The sequence below is a fragment of the Patiria miniata genome, unplaced genomic scaffold (genome assembly GCF_015706575.1).
Source record: "Patiria miniata isolate m_02_andy unplaced genomic scaffold, ASM1570657v1 HiC_scaffold_1, whole genome shotgun sequence".
Taxonomy (NCBI): domain Eukaryota; kingdom Metazoa; phylum Echinodermata; class Asteroidea; order Valvatida; family Asterinidae; genus Patiria; species Patiria miniata.
This window is the reverse complement of record NW_024037047.1, coordinates 11,188,240-11,206,341: the sequence shown is the minus strand read 5'-3', so window position 1 is coordinate 11,206,341 and position 18,102 is coordinate 11,188,240. Positions and strand designations below refer to the sequence as shown.

The 18,102-nt window shown below is 38.7% G+C and overlaps 1 protein-coding gene across 5 annotated transcripts in view; it reads left to right on the top strand.

Annotated features, from left to right (window-relative positions):
• LOC119723117 (tumor protein p53-inducible protein 11-like) overlaps nucleotides 1-18,102 on the top strand; it is a 40,870-nt gene that overhangs the window by 17,561 nt on the left and 5,207 nt on the right. For 2 of the 5 annotated variants that reach the window (XM_038193670.1, XM_038193678.1), the window contains exons 2-6: nucleotides 4,071-4,164; nucleotides 8,308-8,415; nucleotides 11,638-11,737; nucleotides 13,031-13,132; nucleotides 15,266-15,788. In XM_038193670.1, coding sequence (XP_038049598.1) covers nucleotides 4,071-4,164; nucleotides 8,308-8,415; nucleotides 11,638-11,737; nucleotides 13,031-13,132; nucleotides 15,266-15,510 — 649 coding nt within the window. In that variant the 3' untranslated portion in view covers nucleotides 15,511-15,788. Of the gene's footprint in view, nucleotides 1-709; nucleotides 1,150-4,070; nucleotides 4,165-8,307; nucleotides 8,416-11,637; nucleotides 11,738-13,030; nucleotides 13,133-14,824; nucleotides 15,082-15,265; nucleotides 15,789-18,102 lie in introns of those variants that run through there. The other 3 variants (XR_005270518.1, XM_038193660.1, XM_038193686.1) reach the window with 3 other exon arrangements.

Sequence of the window (18,102 nt, the reverse complement as noted above, 5' to 3'; positions counted from 1 at the left end):
CACTCGTCTTTGACTCCTGCAATATTGTCATAGCTCGTGCAATATATTCTTGTATCCGCCTCAAAGCCATCCAATATTATATAAATATGTTACATGTAGGTGTCCTAAACTACACAGTCACTATTATTTAAATAGATAGATACAAATTAAGAAACATCATGTGTTTAAACAATTGTGCGACCACCATTTTCTCACGGTCGTTGCCTATGTACAATCCATATACTGTGGCCACAGTACATTTTTATAACAGTTTATTTATTGATAGAGATACCATAAACATGATAAAGAATTAAAAACTGAAATGTAACAAGTATACATTTGAACTTGTTCCCAACACGCACAGTTTGAGTACCGTGTACATGCACATGCATGTACTGTGCAAGCCCAGTTGTTAAAACAATTGGTGAAAAACAATTCTTCAACCTTCCGGTCTAACCCTTGAACTCAATCATTAGGGCCTACTTATACTCTCAAGCCGTCTTCGTGTCTGATCATAAATAGTTCAGTATGAGTTTGAAAAGTCCCCTGAAATATTACAGTACAATGATGGTAAGTGCATGGCACACATTGATCATCACAACCACAAAATGTCACTTTTTAGTTTTGTCCATACATGTGTGAAACTGATTTCTTTCAACTCAAAAGAATGCATTTCGTGCTCAGTTGACGTAGTACACATGTAGGTGTCATTTGCTGCATTTGAACCATCATATTGTACATGTATGTATGGTTACTTTTGCCCTTGAAGTACTTGCATGATAGGTCATAGTGTTTGTTTTATTCAAATTAATTGAAGCGTGTTGCTCTTGTGTGTGTGCATATATACATGTATATGCATAGAAGCATGTGGCTTTACCCATAGCTTGCTTCCAGCATTTCTGGCATTTGCTTCCTTCCAGCATAGGCTGGCATTTACTTCCTTGTTTAGAAACCAAACTTTCACTGTGATAGATACAAGGCCGTGTGCGTACACAAATATTCTTTGCAAAATTACCCACGACTTCTCTTTGAAGACCGGCAATCCCAGCTCTGTCTCTATTCATCGCTGAACAAGGACTGTTTTGAGCAGTAATCATCATATTTCTTACAACAATTGGAATTTGCAGCTTGCAGAATGAGTACATTTTGTCCAGGTGATTATGAATGGAGGTATGTACTGTACGATATACTGATTCTATAGTATGTCATGACAAATTAAACTCTAGCTCATTTTAAACTATGATTTACAAAGAAAATTTCCCTGAAAATGGAAACATGGCTGAAATATTCATCAGGCGATTTGGTAAAATTTTTGTGAAGAAGAGAATTGAAATCTTACCAGTCATAATGGATTGATGACCATTATTGGCTCAAACATTCGATGTCAATTAAGAAAATTCATTATAAATTAACTGCAATGTAAGTTGGCACAAGTCCACAAAAAACACTTTTATTCTGGTCATCACAGTGTACTCCATAAGGTTTGGACATGAATATTACACAGAGCACCGCACTCCATGAGTGTCATCCATCTAGAATTGCACTGTTTGATGTTATTAGCAGTCTGGATACTATCACCTTGTTGAGATGTGAGATTAGCATGGCTACCCATGGGATGTCTCGTATGATAACAGCTCTAGGCTATATCTAATACCATGCTGATAAGATCATAGATTCCGGGCAGTGACTGCAACAAAATGGACCTCAAGTGTCATCAAATGTTTCATCTACAACTCATGCCAGTTGAGGGCTAAAATGATAGTTTAAATTATTTTCAGTAGAAAACCAAGTGAAGATATTAAAAAAAATGGAGCTGATCAAAGCAACTATTCATAACATAGAATTTGCGTTGGGCTGATGTAAATTCAATATTAGGTTTTTGTCCTTTACCAACGTACATGTATAAACACTGTATATACTCAGTGTGTTACCCCCCCCCCTTCCCCGAGTGAAATTGAGAAAAAAATCACCCGAGTGGGACTCGAACCCACGACCTCCTGCCTTCTAGTGCAGACGTCTTAGCACTCGACCACCAAGCCTGCTGGGATCGGTTGGCTGGTTTGAATCTGGTGTAGCAGCCAAAAAAAAAGAAAAGAATTTGTTGCAGCCTACATGTGATCAGGTAGTTACATTTACATCTGTCTATGCTGGCACTGTCTGTTTTAACTAAATATGAAAAAAGTAATTAGTACAAACCCAAATGACCCTGAAACACCCCCAAGAAGTGATGATGAATCTTGAGTCAAATTAAGAAAAATATTGCACAGTTGGCACTGGTGACGTTTGATGACCATCGTAACTGGCATTCACACATTTCTATGACTTCATTAAGGTTGAAAGGATTTTTTTCCCTTGAAACCCTTAGCAGCCTTCACAACCATGGTTGGACTTGGTGTCATAATTTGGATGGGTCAGTTGATAGGATGTATTATGAGTTGATAGATAATTTGTCACCTCCAACTGACACCCTACATGTATGCATGAAATATTAAAAAGTGTGTAACTATGCAACAAGGTGTACCTTGGATAGGCCGTTCACTTGTGCTGTTGGTGAGGAGTTGCTTGTGCAAGGTGTAAGAAGAAGAAACTACAGTGAAGCTTAACCCATGGAATCATTTCTTTATTTTACTTGAATTCTTTGTGTCCTCTTTACCTTCCTTTCCATCAGTCAGACACAATTTGAGATCTTTAGCAAATGTACATTGTACGTCCGTACATGTACCATAGGGTAATGTTGCGTTTGATTCGGATATGTGAAGAGTAAGGGTTTGGGTGTGTCTGTGTGTGTGTAAATTATGGAGAGTTGGTCTTGATTCATATCAAACTCAACAATCCTCATAAGGGCGTCCTTGTTTAATTCTATGGTTCTCATATTTGTTGGGCCTTGAATGAGGGTCGGTCGGTCAAAAAAAAAATATCTGGGGGAAAAGAAAGTACATGTTGAATGCACAAAAGGCAAATATAATGACACAAACTGTTAAAAATATGACTGTCTTGTTCTGAATTGATTTCATTTCCATGATTTTTAAATCAATATAAAAGAACCCATCTTTGGCAGCTTCCAGCGTGATAAATAAAATGAACACAATTTAACTCATCTTTGGCAGCCTAAAAATACAAATAACTTAAAGAGGATGTGGAATGCTCGAAGACATTTCCGTCATTTTTCGGGTATATGTAGCCTAAGGTGTGATGAAATAAAAACGACTATTGTTTCTGTCATGAAATGAGTACAAAAGGTACTTTTGAAAGCTGTTTTTCAGGTCCAGTTTCGACCCGAACGTGCAACTGTGTAAAAGTCGTCGTTGCGGGCAGCAAACAAAACACAGTAAATCGTGACGTAATAAACAGGACTCCCGATGCACAGTAGCATACACGAGTCCTGTTTATTACGTCACGATTTACTGTGTTTTGTTTGCTGCCCGCAACGACGACTTTTACACAGTTGCACGTTCGGGTCGAAACTGGACCTGAAAAACAGCTCTCAAAAGTACCTTTTGTACTCATTTCATGACAGAAACAATAGTCGTTTTTATTTCATCACACCTTAGGCTACATATACCCGAAAAATGACGGAAATGTCTTCGAGCATTCCACAACCTCTTTAAAAAAACAACACAAAACTGGCAACTTTTGCCATAAGTAAAATGAAATGAGAAAAAAATATCTTGGGCAACTTAAAAATGATTTCAGACCCTGTTTCGTTCTTCATAACCCTGCTATGTTTGTGCAATAAAATGCAGGTTTATCATAACCTTGCATTTAACAGGGTTATGGTCCGCCACATGCATGATTGAAAACCATGTGCATGCATCTTTAAATAAGCAAACAAAACCAATTTGGGCAACTTTTGGCATAAATCAAATGAATTAAACATGAATCGTCTTTGGGAACTTACAGAAAAAATAAACTATGATTTGCACACTCTGTGTGCACTGAATGAGAGGTGGATGGATTTGAGATTTTGGATTACTAACCACCTCGCTTTGTTCTTTACATACTTTTGCTTTCAGTCATGTCAGTTTTTCTAGCCCTGCATGTGGAATGTACCAACATGTATTTGCTTGTCTTTGATTCAATGTTTGATACAGAAAGCAAAGCAGTGGGGATCTACAGAGCCGACTGAAAACAAGGAAGTTACTGGGAGTAGGAGAATGTGAGGATGGCTCAGTACCAGTCTCTAAGGTATGTACACACTACATCGCTCACTTCTTGTCTATGGGACTAGTACTTGTATATGTTGCTAGAAGTCCATCAGGAGTGCCCCATGTATGTATAATGGATCAATCAGTTCTTGAAAGATGTACATGTATTGTCCGTGCTTTTCAACGAATTAGATTTTTGAGCTCTCCTTACAGATGTTTACCTTTTAGTGTTCCAATTTTAAGCGGGGGGAAAGCTGTTTTTTTTTTCTTTTGGGGGCATTTGTGACCCTCTAAAAAATTCATAATTTGTTAAGTACATGTAATTATTCCAAAACTAAATGTGGGCCGATTTTCTGGGTCAATGTCTCTTCAAAAGTGAATAACTCTTGTTTTAAAAACAACTTTGGGTAAAACTCAAAAATAGCATGGACAGTACATCCTTTAGCATAAGATGACCAGATTAATGAAAGATAAATTAAACCATTTGAAACATTGTAATAGGCATACTAAATGATAAACACTTTACACAAGTCCAATAATGTTACATTAGTCATTTTGTAAACATTTTTAAATAATGCCTCTTGCAGTCAGTCTTGATCATGAAAGAATATTAAACAATCCATATTTACAATAAATGCAATAGAAACATTAATTACAGTAATTAAATCTGTGCATGGCACAAGAGTAAAAAAATTAATTTTGAAATGCCTCTTAAATTATCCGAGTTTTGTTGACATTTGTCAAAACTGTTCTTCAAGTGTCATTACTTCTTAGATTACAAATCTCCCATTGAACACACCACAGATTGGCACTTGCACAGTGTGTAGCGTTGAATGCACACACTTGATTAGGCAACCTGTGTAGCTACATGTACATGTGCATGTTGGTCTGTGCAGTAGCCTAGCAGTGCATATTGATGTAATGAGATTGCGTGCAGTAACCTACACATAGGCTGGGTCACAGCATTATCTGCCTGAGTAGAGATGCATCGTTGCGTAGATTTTGTGTAACCATGCCATTCCACAAGCTTCACTGTAGCTGTGATTTATGGTTTTTGGATTTTTCACATGTTGGGCACACAAGGTTACAAATTAGAACTACTAAAAAATAGAAAGAAAATTTGAACAGACATGTAATAAATATTATCAATAATTTTCATTATTTGGCGAGCTGCGAAGCAGATGCGAGCCTATGTAACACCAATTGTCATCCGTCCGTCCATCCGTTGAGGCATTGTCAGGGCATCAGGGTGTCCGTCCGGCCATCCGGCCGTCCACATTCCAATTACAATGTTACAAGTTTTTGTTTCTAGCTAATTTAGTTGAAAAGAAGAAGGGACAAAAAGAAGTTGATCAGCTCTACAACCTCCAATTAGGTTCATTGCCTGGCAGTAAATTGTATGATTTTATCATGTTTATTGAGGATTTTTTTATATTTGTTTTATTTATTGTTTTAATGTTTTGATTTAAAAAAATACTTGAATTTCTGTTAATATTGTTTTATGTATAGTGGTATGTACATTACATGCACATGTATGCAACTATGCATGACATGTACCGGTACTTTACAAATTGCACCTGTGGGGAAGCACTTGTGATGTTGGTTTTGTATGTCATCATAGTCAACTCACTATCCATCCTGAGCCCTACCCCAACCCCCTTGTGTCCATTAAACATTGATTTTGCTTCATTACCATTCACAGTATCAATGTGCATGTTCTGTATAAAAACTATTTTAAACTAGAACAATGAAGCCACCATGTAATCAATGGTGGGAGGGGTTGATTTGGTACATATATGTACATAAGGCCAAAAAAAAAATAGTTCTGCTTTCGGTTACCCGACCTACCACATTATTAGGCCGCAACCCTAAACAATTTATCAGCAAGTCAAAAAATATATAATAATAAATGAATAAATACATTTTAAAAAATCCTGTTGTCTTTTCTGTCTTCACAAAACACCTCTCAACAACCCTTTTGCGTCAAAAAAATGCTTGTATTTATTTGTTTGCCTACTTACATTCGCTACTTTTTAAAAAGAAACCTCCGTTGTTTTTACAAGTTCACTTCGCGATAACAAGTTTGCAATTAGATGTCGCGATGACGATATGAAAACACGTGCGTAATGCTCAATGCAGCAATGACTGGTTCCCGCCGCGCCATGCAGCGCACTAAAAGGGCCAAAGAAGGCATGATGGAAAATGTGGTAACCAGTCTATGCATGGCCGCGGTGCAGTTGCAGGTCGGATTAGGCCAAAAAAAAACTAGTTCTGCTTCCGATTACATGCCTTTCCAAAATAGGGTCGGTCGGTCGGTCGGAATTTTTTTTTTTTGGCCAATTTTTTTTATGCAGCTTGAATGGGGTATTCAATTATATGCGAAGTTTTAGCCTGAACTATTTCTATTGCACTATGAAAGCTATACACGAAATGGCAACAAAAAGTGAGTAAAACCTACCTTTAATTATTGTCAATATATTTACGTTCGATAATTTCAAAAAAAAATGGAAAATTCAGGCCGTTCGCACCATATGCACAACGCTAGTCAAGACGCGGGGAGCTGGCCAAAACTCCGAGGTGTGTGATGCATGCGTGCGTGTGTGGCGAGCGGCCCACCATGGGCCGACAGACCTGTTTTTACCGTCAACAATTTCGGGAAACACGCGGCATGTATCACTCCAAATACGAGTAGTGCGATCTCAAAATGAACTCTTGAACACAGAAAATACATACACAGACAAGCTAGATCAATTCTGTAAATTAACTTGCAAAAATGTTCTTTCTCCATCAGTGTTTTCTTGGCATTTTTACGATGTCGAATCCGACCAGTTGACAGTGGCCTGCACTGTACTGATAGCGCGCTATCGGTCACATAGCTAGCTATGGACTGGTTACCGCATTTTCATTATGTCTGGCCCCTGCGCGGCGCGGCGGGAACCAGTCGTCGCCACGTGATTATAGTCACCGTGCGTGACATCGAATTGCGAAGTAGTTATATCGCGAAGCGAATTTGTAATAACGGAGGTTTCTTTTGAAAAAAAGCGAATTTGTAAGTAAGAAAACAAATAAATACAAGCATTTTTGGATGCAAAAGCGTTGTTGAGAGGTATTTTGTGAAGACAGAAAAGACAGATTTTATTTGTATTTATTCAATTTTTTTTTTGTTTTGTTTTGTTTTGGAATTGCCGATAAAATTTTTAGGGTCGCAGCCTAAAAATAGGGTCGGTCGGGTAACCGGAAGCTGAACTATTCTTTTTTTTGGCCTTAGACATCATTAAAATGTCAAGAAAACACCGATAGAGAAAGAACATTTTTGAAAGTTAATTCACAGAACTTGATCTCTCTTGTCTGTGTATGTATTTGCCGTGTTTCGTGTTTCGAGGTCGTACTACTTGTATTTGGAGTTACACGATGCAGCGTGTTTCCCTGAAATTTCCTACCGTAAAAACAAGGTTTGTCGCCCGCAACACACAGTGTGTCACGCACGCCTATACTGCGCGATGTACGGACAGTTGGCCAGTTTCCCGTCTTGACTAGCGTTGTGCATATGGTGCGCAAGACCTGAATTTTTTTCATTATTTGTAAGAATTATCGACTGTAAATATTTTGACAATAATTAAGTTTTAAGCACTTTTTGTGGCAATTTTTTTGTATAGCTTTCGTAGTGTAATGGAAATAGTGCAGGCTGAAATTCACATATAATTAGATACCCTATTCAATCAGCCCCCCAAAAACTTGGCAAACAATTTTTTTTCCGACCTACCGACCCTATTTTTGAAAGGCATGTAATTGGAAGCAGAAGTATTTTTTTTTGGCCTAAGGACATTTGCTGACTTTTATGTAGGCATTTAATATGCTAAGCCCTACCCCCTGGCACACGCCCCTAATCCTATTCCATCACCCCCATCCCCAACCCTATCTTCATCCTTCCCCTCCTCCCGTCGACTGCAAGCCATGATGGCTTCACCGTTCTAGCTTAAAATAGTTTTTTTTCATGGCATCATTGTTTTTGAATGTTGGACCAGACACATGCTTTGGGTAGACTTTCAGTGCTTCATTTGCTTGTGTATTATTTTCCATTCAGAATGTTGTGCATCCAGAAGCCCATATTCTTACTTAATTTTTGTCGACATTGACTTGACTATGAATAGATGTTTAAATATGTGTTTTCATGTTGTTTCAGATCAGTCAGATCCTGGGCAGCGATGATCATTACTTGATGACCTTGCCAAACGGACTCCGATTATGGCAGGTTGCAACAGCTTTAGTCTTCACTGCTGTAGCATTGTTGGTAAAGATACACATTTAAATCGCTATTACATACATCAAATAGGATAAAGTAGACATTCATAACCCATCTACCCTGACTGGATTCATTCTTGCAGGCCTATACACTGTACACATGGTATGACTGTTGGATTGAGACCAGTGGCGTCACCAGACTTTTCAGTCTGGGGGGGCACAAGGGGGGGGCACCAGCATTTGATGGGGGGGCACTTAGGTGGATACGGATCGCCGTCCTGGAGGAGGGGTCTAAGGGGAGGGGGTGCCCCCCTCCCCTTTGGAAAATTTTCGCATACGGAGGATGGGCTAGATGCAAAATGGTGCCACATTTGATGCTAAATTCGATCTGAAGATATCTCCAGAAATTGCTATTTAACCAACTCAGATGATGGGAGTTGAATATAACAAAATATATATATATTTTTTTACCAACCCAAATCTCAGATGGGGGGGCACTCGGGGGGGCACTAGGTTTTCCAGGGGGGGCACGTGCCCCCCCTGGCCCCCCCTTGGCGACGCCACTGATTGAGACTTTGTTATATGACTTAACCCCCAAAACACCAATTTGTAAATTGCTTATCTGCAATCCAAAGCCACACTTCACTCAGTGTAACCTGAATCCAGAAATCCAATATTGGCACAGGGGGGAATTGTGATATAGATTGATCAGGAATTGCAGGATTTGTCAGGGGAATTGGGCAGATTGAGCATGGTTCTGTGGAGTTTTGTGAGCTACCACAGATTAAGCTGTTGGGTAATTCCTCAGGGAACATGCCCACATGTAGGGAGATTGCTTGAGGAAAGTGTAGGCCCTTTAATATAGCAGTAGCTGTTACTTGCAGAGCTACAATTGTCAGTTCCAAGTACCATGTAGATAATGAATTGGTTACAACATTAGGAAATAGATCTCATTTGATTTTGGTACCAAACAGGAAAAAAACACTGAGGGTAGGTTTTTATTATGGTTACACATTAGTGGTGTGAAGCTGTATCAGTTTGAACCTGTCATGCAATAGGACTACATGGCACAAAACGTTATTGGCTTTCCTGCGTAGTTGTGGAAAAGCCTTTGTTTTTGTTCAGATTGTTTTCTTTTTCTTCTTGGGTACATTCCATCCCAAATCCCATAGACTTTGTACACGTCTTTTCTGACGGCCTATTCGGGCATTCATCTTCATCATACATGTAAATCAATCAAAGTTAGCATAGGCAAAGACCCCATAGCAAAGTTGTGTCTAGAAAAGTGATATCACGATGTCGTCATCACGTGTCATGTGACATCATCTTAAAGGTGCATATTTCTTAAAGGTGAATATTTACAAGGCCAATTACGTTCAAAGTTCATATGTGCATATAGACAGAGATGTGTTGTAGATGAAAATGGAGGTGACGTCATGATGACGTCATCATATGGTTTTCTATGGATTTTTAAAGTTTTGAAGATTATCGCCATATTTCACGAATGTAACATGCGTAATTCAAAATTCTATTTGTGTTGGGTCATAGATACTTTGTATTTCCACAAAAATGTGACAAATGTGTGACGTCATGATGACATCAACGATTTTTTAAAACACATCAGGGTAGGTCCGATCGTAACAAAACTTGGTGGGAGGTTTGGTAATGTTAATAATATGCAAAATCTGAAGTGACGTCACAATGACTCCATCAGCTGATTTTTTTTATGAACTTTTGAATTTTTAGATTGTATTCTAATTACAAAATTTGACACTGTCTTTTATCAGATCAATTCCAAACTTGGTGCAGCCTAAGACCACATTGTAAATGTGTGCATTAAAAAGGGGCGTGGTGATGATGTCATCATGTGTCATGTGACGTTGTCTTAAAGGTGGCTATTTTAAAGTCCTATATCTAGAGAACTACAAATCAGATTGGGTTGTAACTTGGTATGTACAGAAACGTATGTAGACAGGGACATGTTATAGGTTCAAATTAACCTATCGTGGTAGAATCACATCAACGTAGCTTGTGCAATATTGTCCAATTACATGATATACAAATGGACACGGAATGCCCAAACTCTGAGACAAACAAAACTTAACGTACACAATTCCATAGGGTTGTGTAAGGGGCGTGGCTAACTCGCAAACGGCGATAGGTCAATTGAGGTGACGTCATGAAGTCATCGTGTGATTTTATATGGATTTTTGAATCTTTGAACCTTTAAGCCATAAGGTATCTCAAAAGCAAAACATGCTAAATTTAAAATTCTCTTGGTAATAGGTTTGTTAGGTCATAGATATTTGCACAAAACTGTGACAAATGTGTGACGTCATAATGACGTCATAAAAAATGCGTTTTGTATTTTGTATTTTTTTATTTATTTTTTTAAACACATAAGGGTATGTCCGATCGTCATGAAAGTTGTTGGGAAGGTAGATATAATGTTAAGTAACTGGAATGCAAAATTTGAAATGATGTCAAGATGACGTCATCAACTGATATTTAATAATTTCGTTTTGTTATTTTTTTTGCTACTAGAAAATGTTGAAAACCCTACGTTCTGGTCTTAAACAGACATATATAGCGCTAAGTTATAGTTATTATTGGTATGACCTATGGTGCCATATATCTGTTATCTGCTGAGTAATTCCATTTAATAGCTGACTTCTCTTTGCATTAAACACAAAAAACACTTCTTTAACCCTGCACACTATTTTGTCTTCCAAAAATGAACTTTGTTGGAACAGGAGCAATTCACAATACAATGCAGCACTAAGAGGCTACCATGACCATTATTGCGATGTATTTGTGGGGAAACAGTCAACAAACGTCAAACGAGCACCAAATTGTATTCCTTGTGCATAAGAGCAGTCTAATTCTAATTCACAATCACAGGGCATCAGTGAGCATTTGCCTCAAAGAGGTCGTAGAAGGAAATTCTCTGTTCTTCATTGTTTATGTGCGTTACAACTTCAAACGTTTTCACAAGCAAAACAAAATCAACTCCAAATTGAATCATGCACATTCAGCAGCATGTTGATTCCGCCAAGTCCTTGCCGCTTTGTGTCTACTACCTGTACATGTACATGTATCTAGCAGTGCCAACAAACAAGTCCAAATTGTTCCCATAATGCACTGCAGTTTGACCTATCCTTCTCTGTATGGTAAATTGCTTCTGTGAAAATAAACAATTGAATATGGAATAGATCAATTCATTATTTGATTGCATGTCATCGTGACCTTTGACTTTCTTGCTGTGTCCTAGGCTATGATTTTCCCTGTTGCGTTATTCGATGCCATATTTGCCTCCAACTGCAGTGCTGATGCCATCTTACCCATTCGTCTCTTTGGAGCAGCTCTTACATGTAAGTACATTTATGAGCTCCGTGTGCCAACAAGAGAGGGCGCACTTTTTACAACTTTTGAGAGTCTCGTGGACAGGACACACTATGTGCGCATACAGGTCCACCTACCTACTGTGGACATGCATTTGTTTTCTTGTAGTTCAGGAAAATAAATTCAGAGAAAAAAGTACTTTTAATCCCACTGTAAACACTCTTTCAACCCAAATTTTTTATCATGATTTCCGTGAGTGTTCCTCTTCATTTTGCGACCGATAACCCTAACCCCAAAATGCCTCTAAACCTGTTTTTAAGAGAGGGCGGTGCTCAGTCCAAACACGGATCCTCTACACACACGGATCCTCTACACAAGGATAAACGACTTATCTGAGCTTGTGTACAAAGTGTACAGAACGGTTTGTGTAGAGGCGTGATAAAGGCCTGTGCGCGTATATCACATACAATGCGTGCGTGTGTGCGAGACTCGGCGCGCGCGCCCCACATGAAACCCAATCATGGGAGACTTGACAGAAATTCAACTGCTACATGTAGTTGCGTGCCAACTCTAGGCTCATGCACGCGCATTGTATGTTCTATGCGCACAGGCCTTTATCATGCCTCTAACCAGAAATTGTGGAAGTCGTTTATCCTTGTGTAGAGGATCCGTGGTCCACAGAAGGTTCACACAACCTGCATCTTGTGGACCTGTTTTGTTCACAGGATGGCAAGGTTGGTACGTACTGGTTTGCCCAGGTACAGTGTGCAGTACACAAAACTAATATTGTATTCTGATTGTGCACAAAGTCATTGCATCTTCGTGTGAGCATAAGGTGGCATCGGCAGTTTGAATGTCAGTCCACGTGATTTCCCTCAACTCCCCCATCCTTACTGTAAGCCCATACGGCAAGACATCTGTTTGACCTGTTCCTAGTTTAAGGTGTTTAGGAAAATTGTCTTACACCCATTTGAAGTTGTTGCATGGAACTTGTAAGTGATCATTGTTTCAAAATTATATTTTTTTCAACAATAATTCTCGGTATCTTTTTCCCAGTTCTAAAATATGTGTAAGTACATGCATTACACATGAATCAATTGAGATCTGTTCACGCTTGTAATCTGATAGACTAGAAGTGGGTTTTGTTGTGGAAGCAAAGCTGTTAAACCATTTCTAAATTACTAGAAGTTGAAAATTGGTTGAATTTCATGTGCAAACAGAGGTCTGCAAGTGGACCTATCAAATTGACTATGCTTATGGTATCAAACTAGACAAGTAGCTGGTACGTATCAGTAGATTGACTGATTTGTTTGATTGTACAGGTCTGGGGTTGTTGTTTTGGAGTGCTGTCAAGTCAGTCAGTAGATACATCATCAGATGGACATTGCTTTCACAAGTCTTGTATCTGTCCATCCAAGTTGCAGGTAAATACATGAACTCAAAGTGCAAATGGTTTAGGATCAAGTCATTCATTTGAGGCAAAGCCAGACCTACCTAGTGTCGTGCTTCCGACGTCTGTCACACGCCTCAGAGTCAATTCACACGCTCACACACCAGACAATTGTTATCACATGCCTAATGCAAAATTGTTCTAAAAATATAAAGTGGGGGTTGTTTTCGTGTTTGGGTTAAGCGTTTTGGCGACTTCGGTTCTGCGCAAAGATCGTATAGTGCCACGCCAGCGTGGTTCTGCATGAATGACAGTTGTGGTTCAGTCAAACATGTTTCTGATTATGGTCACAAAAACAAACCCCAACACCATCGACCACAAGAGACACCCTCGTCCCTGGGGCCAGCCGAGGTTACATTGTGACGGCCTTGGCCATTGGCACTGTCACACTCTATGCTTTATCTTGGCATCTCTGCAAAGCATGTCATGTTGCTAATGGCTATCAATGAAAAAACATCGCCTTATTTTTATTGGGAGATTATTAAACTATAAAACTGAACCCTCGGTAAAAGGTATTGTGTAAGTAAAAGATTGATTTATAGAACAGTTTTGAAGATCATAACAGATGACATAATTAGATGGCAGAGACTACATATTTAAACTTTAAAATCCCCTGTAGTAGTGTAATCGGATAATAATTTGAGAAGAGAAATTAATTGGGAACGTCGCATGATCGGCATTCTTTCAACTGAGCTATCCAACCCTAATATTGCAGTTCCTAATTAATCATTAGAGAGGTAAAGTTACGCGTTCTCGCAAGAATGCGTACGCCTACGGCCCGCGTTGCGTCATGGATACGCGCGTGAACGTCACAAAAATTTGCGTTTGCAACACACGTACAACTGCTAGCTTGCCGTTCGCAATGCCAAAATACTGGTTCTGCCGTTCGTAAAAACGTGTAGAAAGGTAAGGAAAACCTCCCTTTTTTAAGGCACATTCCATGTATAATAAGTTATAACGAAGTTTTCTCGCAAGTTAATTCATTCGTTGTCACATTCATGAGAAAAAAGTATCATTTGAAATGAAATGACAATCTTTTTAACCTCATTGAAAAAGGTATGTTTTATGTGTGTGTTTTGATGGTGATCGTGTTGCTTGGCCGGAACACTGTGATTGTTAAACAAGCATGAATCCTATTACATGAAGGCCTATGAAGAATTTCACGTATCCCAACCAGTTCGTGTAATTACATCTTTATGACTGTACCATACACTCGCACATCGTAGTCATTAAAAACACTTAGTTTCTGGAATGCAATTGATGACGAATCCATTAAATCACTCTCATCTGTGGGTTGATCAAACATCCATCTCCAAGCATCTGACATATAGTTTGCTTCTCATTTGGTTTTTCACTTTTTTTTCTTCATATATGTACGTTTCTAGATGATTTGTACGTTTCCTGATACGTGTACTTCGGTTCTATCTTGGTCGAACAAAAGATGCCTCCATACCTCATTACATCTTTTCAACAAATCTATTTACTCATTCTTGTATTCTCTGCCTGTATTTTTTATTTGGAATGGAAATTAATGTGAGTTTGAATGAATTAAAGTGAATTGAATCAGTGATGTGCATGCTTTGCTTGGCTCAGATTGCTCTCAGTTTCGTTATTCTTTGGTTTGGTAAAGCTATAATCTTATTCTCGATAGTTTACTTTCCAACAGAAAAGATAAAGCCTACTACTATGGACGGAGCAAAAAAAAAGCCATTACGATTTTCGGCCAATGACGACATAATCTTGTTGCGAGAGGTTGCGAGAGGTCATGGCTAATGATCCATACTCCTCTGCTGAACCTGGAAAGCAATGGGATGAAATTGCAGACGCAACAGAACTCCAGGGTCTGAGTGGGCGACGCTGCAGGGAAAGAACATCCCTTTTATTGACCTACTACAAGAAAGAAGATGCAGAGGCGCTGAAGAGGTGCTAACCGATATTTCTTCTCATGAAATCGCTCAAGTCCACTTCATTGTGCGTAATGATTACAGAGAGAGTTATAACTGAAAGTGAGTTAAGAGCTTTGAATATAACATTGTTGAAATTCTAGTTGTTAAAACTGCTGCATAATGCTTTTTTTATTTCATTTCATTTCATTTGTTACCTATAGCCGATGAAAGCCAGATTAGTGACTCTGATTCTGACAACAATGTCACACCCCAGAAAGCAAGGAGATCTTCGTCGTCCTCAGATCTGATGATGTTTCTTAAGTCGAAGGCAGAGAAAGAAATGTCACTGAAGGAGCAGGAGATCAAATTGAAGAGTGAACAACTCGCATTTGAGAAAGAAAAGTTTGAGCTAGAGAGAAAAAAAGGGAAAAGAAAATGGAAGCGGAAAGTGAGGAAAGAAAGATGATAATGGAATTCATGAGGAGGCAACTTCTAAAGTAATTAGGCTATACATGTAGATATCGAGGTGGCAAAAACCTTGTCTGGTTTATTAACATATTTTATTTGGGCTTCAATATTGAAATAATAAGAGTGTATTATTTTGCAAACAGTTTTGAAGTTGAATGGCTTTGTATTTATTGTAAATTATTGTAGCTATTACCACAAACGCACTGTAAACCCCGGATTCTTGCCGTATTCATGTGACAGAAGAATTTAATAAAACATTTTGAGCTAACGACTTTTAGTTAAAGCCTGTGTGTCTAATAATCATCTTTCAAATGCTGTTGTAATTTACTCAATCATAACATTACGCCAAATACTCTTCCAGCCGTGGGGGCCTGACACCAAAGTAATCTGAAATCTGGGAACCACAGAGGCATGTGTGGCAGTTGGTCATCAGAACCGCAACTTCGTACGTTTTGCCCACAGAATCCAAGGAATCCAATTAACACATTTAGGCATCCCAAATGGATGGCAGCCATATTGGATATTCAAAAATAGCGGCCATCTTGGATTTCATTTAAATAATAAGGTGGCACCTGAATGTCGCATGAAGTCCATTTTGGTGGCAAACTGCATGTTCTTGATACCAAGGAACCCAAGTTAATCATTGTTGATGGGGTCTAGTACTCCACTGGGAGTATACCTACTGATCTCTATATAAAGACTGGATAGCTAATAAAGAGCCGCACAATGTACGAATATGACGCCATATTGGTGAGACCGGCTGGTGATCTACAAAGGACAAGTTGCCGTCTTTATAGACAGCATGATTTCTTTTGTAACGTCGCGGTTCACTTGACTTATATTTTGACCACCATCACTGACCAAGGTTAACTACAATTTTTCTAACGTCGTGGTTACTAAAATGCCGCAAATATAACTTTTTCGGCGTTTTGAAATAATAATCACTACGGAAATGTGTCCCTTTTAGAACATCTAATGTGTACGTGATCAAAATGCGCGTCAACTGTTGATACAACGCGCGCGTATTTACGCGTAGAACGTTCGTATTATACGCGGCCATCTTCGTGATGCCGGGGGCGAATTGGTCAATATGCAAAGTCTACTGTGTGAATGTTGTATGCATATCCGCTATCCAGTCTTTATATAGAGATCAGTGAGTATACCCCATCAACAATGATTTTCTCGGGTTCCTTGGTATCAAAAACATGGGGTTTGCCACCAAAATGAACTTCATATGACAATCAGGTCCGAAGTTAGATAAAATTAGGCCCGAAATGGTGGCCATTTTGAATGCCAAGATGACCGCCACATGGTAGATAGAAAAAATGTTACCAATGGATTTCCAGTTTAGGATGGTAAACTCTATCCCAATATGAGAACAATTCCTTCTTTAGCAAAGAAAAATGCAATGGTCAAAAATACGACATATTTAACTATCTAGTAATAACTCTCGTCCTAAGTTGCTCTTCGGGGTACTTTAAACAACATTTTGTCATTTGACATTGGGGTCATTCAGTGTCAAATCACACCCAAAACTTTTACCTTTTTTTCCTTTACAAATTGGTTCATATTTAGTTTTAGCGCCATTGGACAAACGGTTTTCGCGCTACCGCCCAGGCAATTTTGGTCAAAATGGACATTGCTGCCATTTTTTAAATGACCATATATCTATAATCTGTGAGCCAAATTTGTTAATCTTGATTTCTTTTGAAAGGTTACATCATGAGAAATCCAAATTTACCATTAATTTCATGTCGGGATTATTTGAAGTATAATGACATTTTGACCTTTATTTTGAACTTGAATTTGACCTAGTGGATCACCCGACCAACTTGGATGAAAATTAAACCCAAACATGTTCTATACAAAATATCAAAAAAGTGGGTACTATATTTTTTGTTTGGTTTTTGGCTCATCTCAAAGTTGGCATACGTAAAAAATATGCGGCCATCTTGGATTTATGCAAATTAAGCATATTTCCACCACCTGGATTTTTAAAGACTTTTAGTATGTCATTTTAAGGACCTTATAGAAATGCACTGTGGTGAAAAAAAATCTGTTGCAATTTGTTTGAGGTTCACTCAAAAAATGAAGTATTTTGCCTGTACTACATCGGCATCAGTTAATTCCTCACTTAACAAATACGCAAAGGCAGTATCGTCGTCACTCGCTGCCATAGTTGTTCCCGTGGTTTGTTCCAACCATAGTACGAACACGTACATCAGCAGGGGCTCGGACAACTTAAACTATTCATCGCGTCCTCGAACGGCTTACCGTACGCGTTCAGTCAAAACGCTTAACTTAACCTCTCTATTATCTTGAAATCACGGGGACTAGTCAGGAACCTTAAATCCAAGAGTGTCTTGTCAAGTTTATATTATCTCACTCGTGTTGCCTGCTACATGAGTTGTCTCAAATATGCAAGCCCTCTGCTGCAACAAAACAATGCTACAGTTTGTATTGTGTGCCTCATCAGTTCATTTCAACATCTGTAAGATGTATTATTCTCAACACTAGTGTTTTGCTGAGTAGAACACAGGGGAAATTGAAATGTACAGTATCATGTATCGTTGTTGGTACATGTATTTCA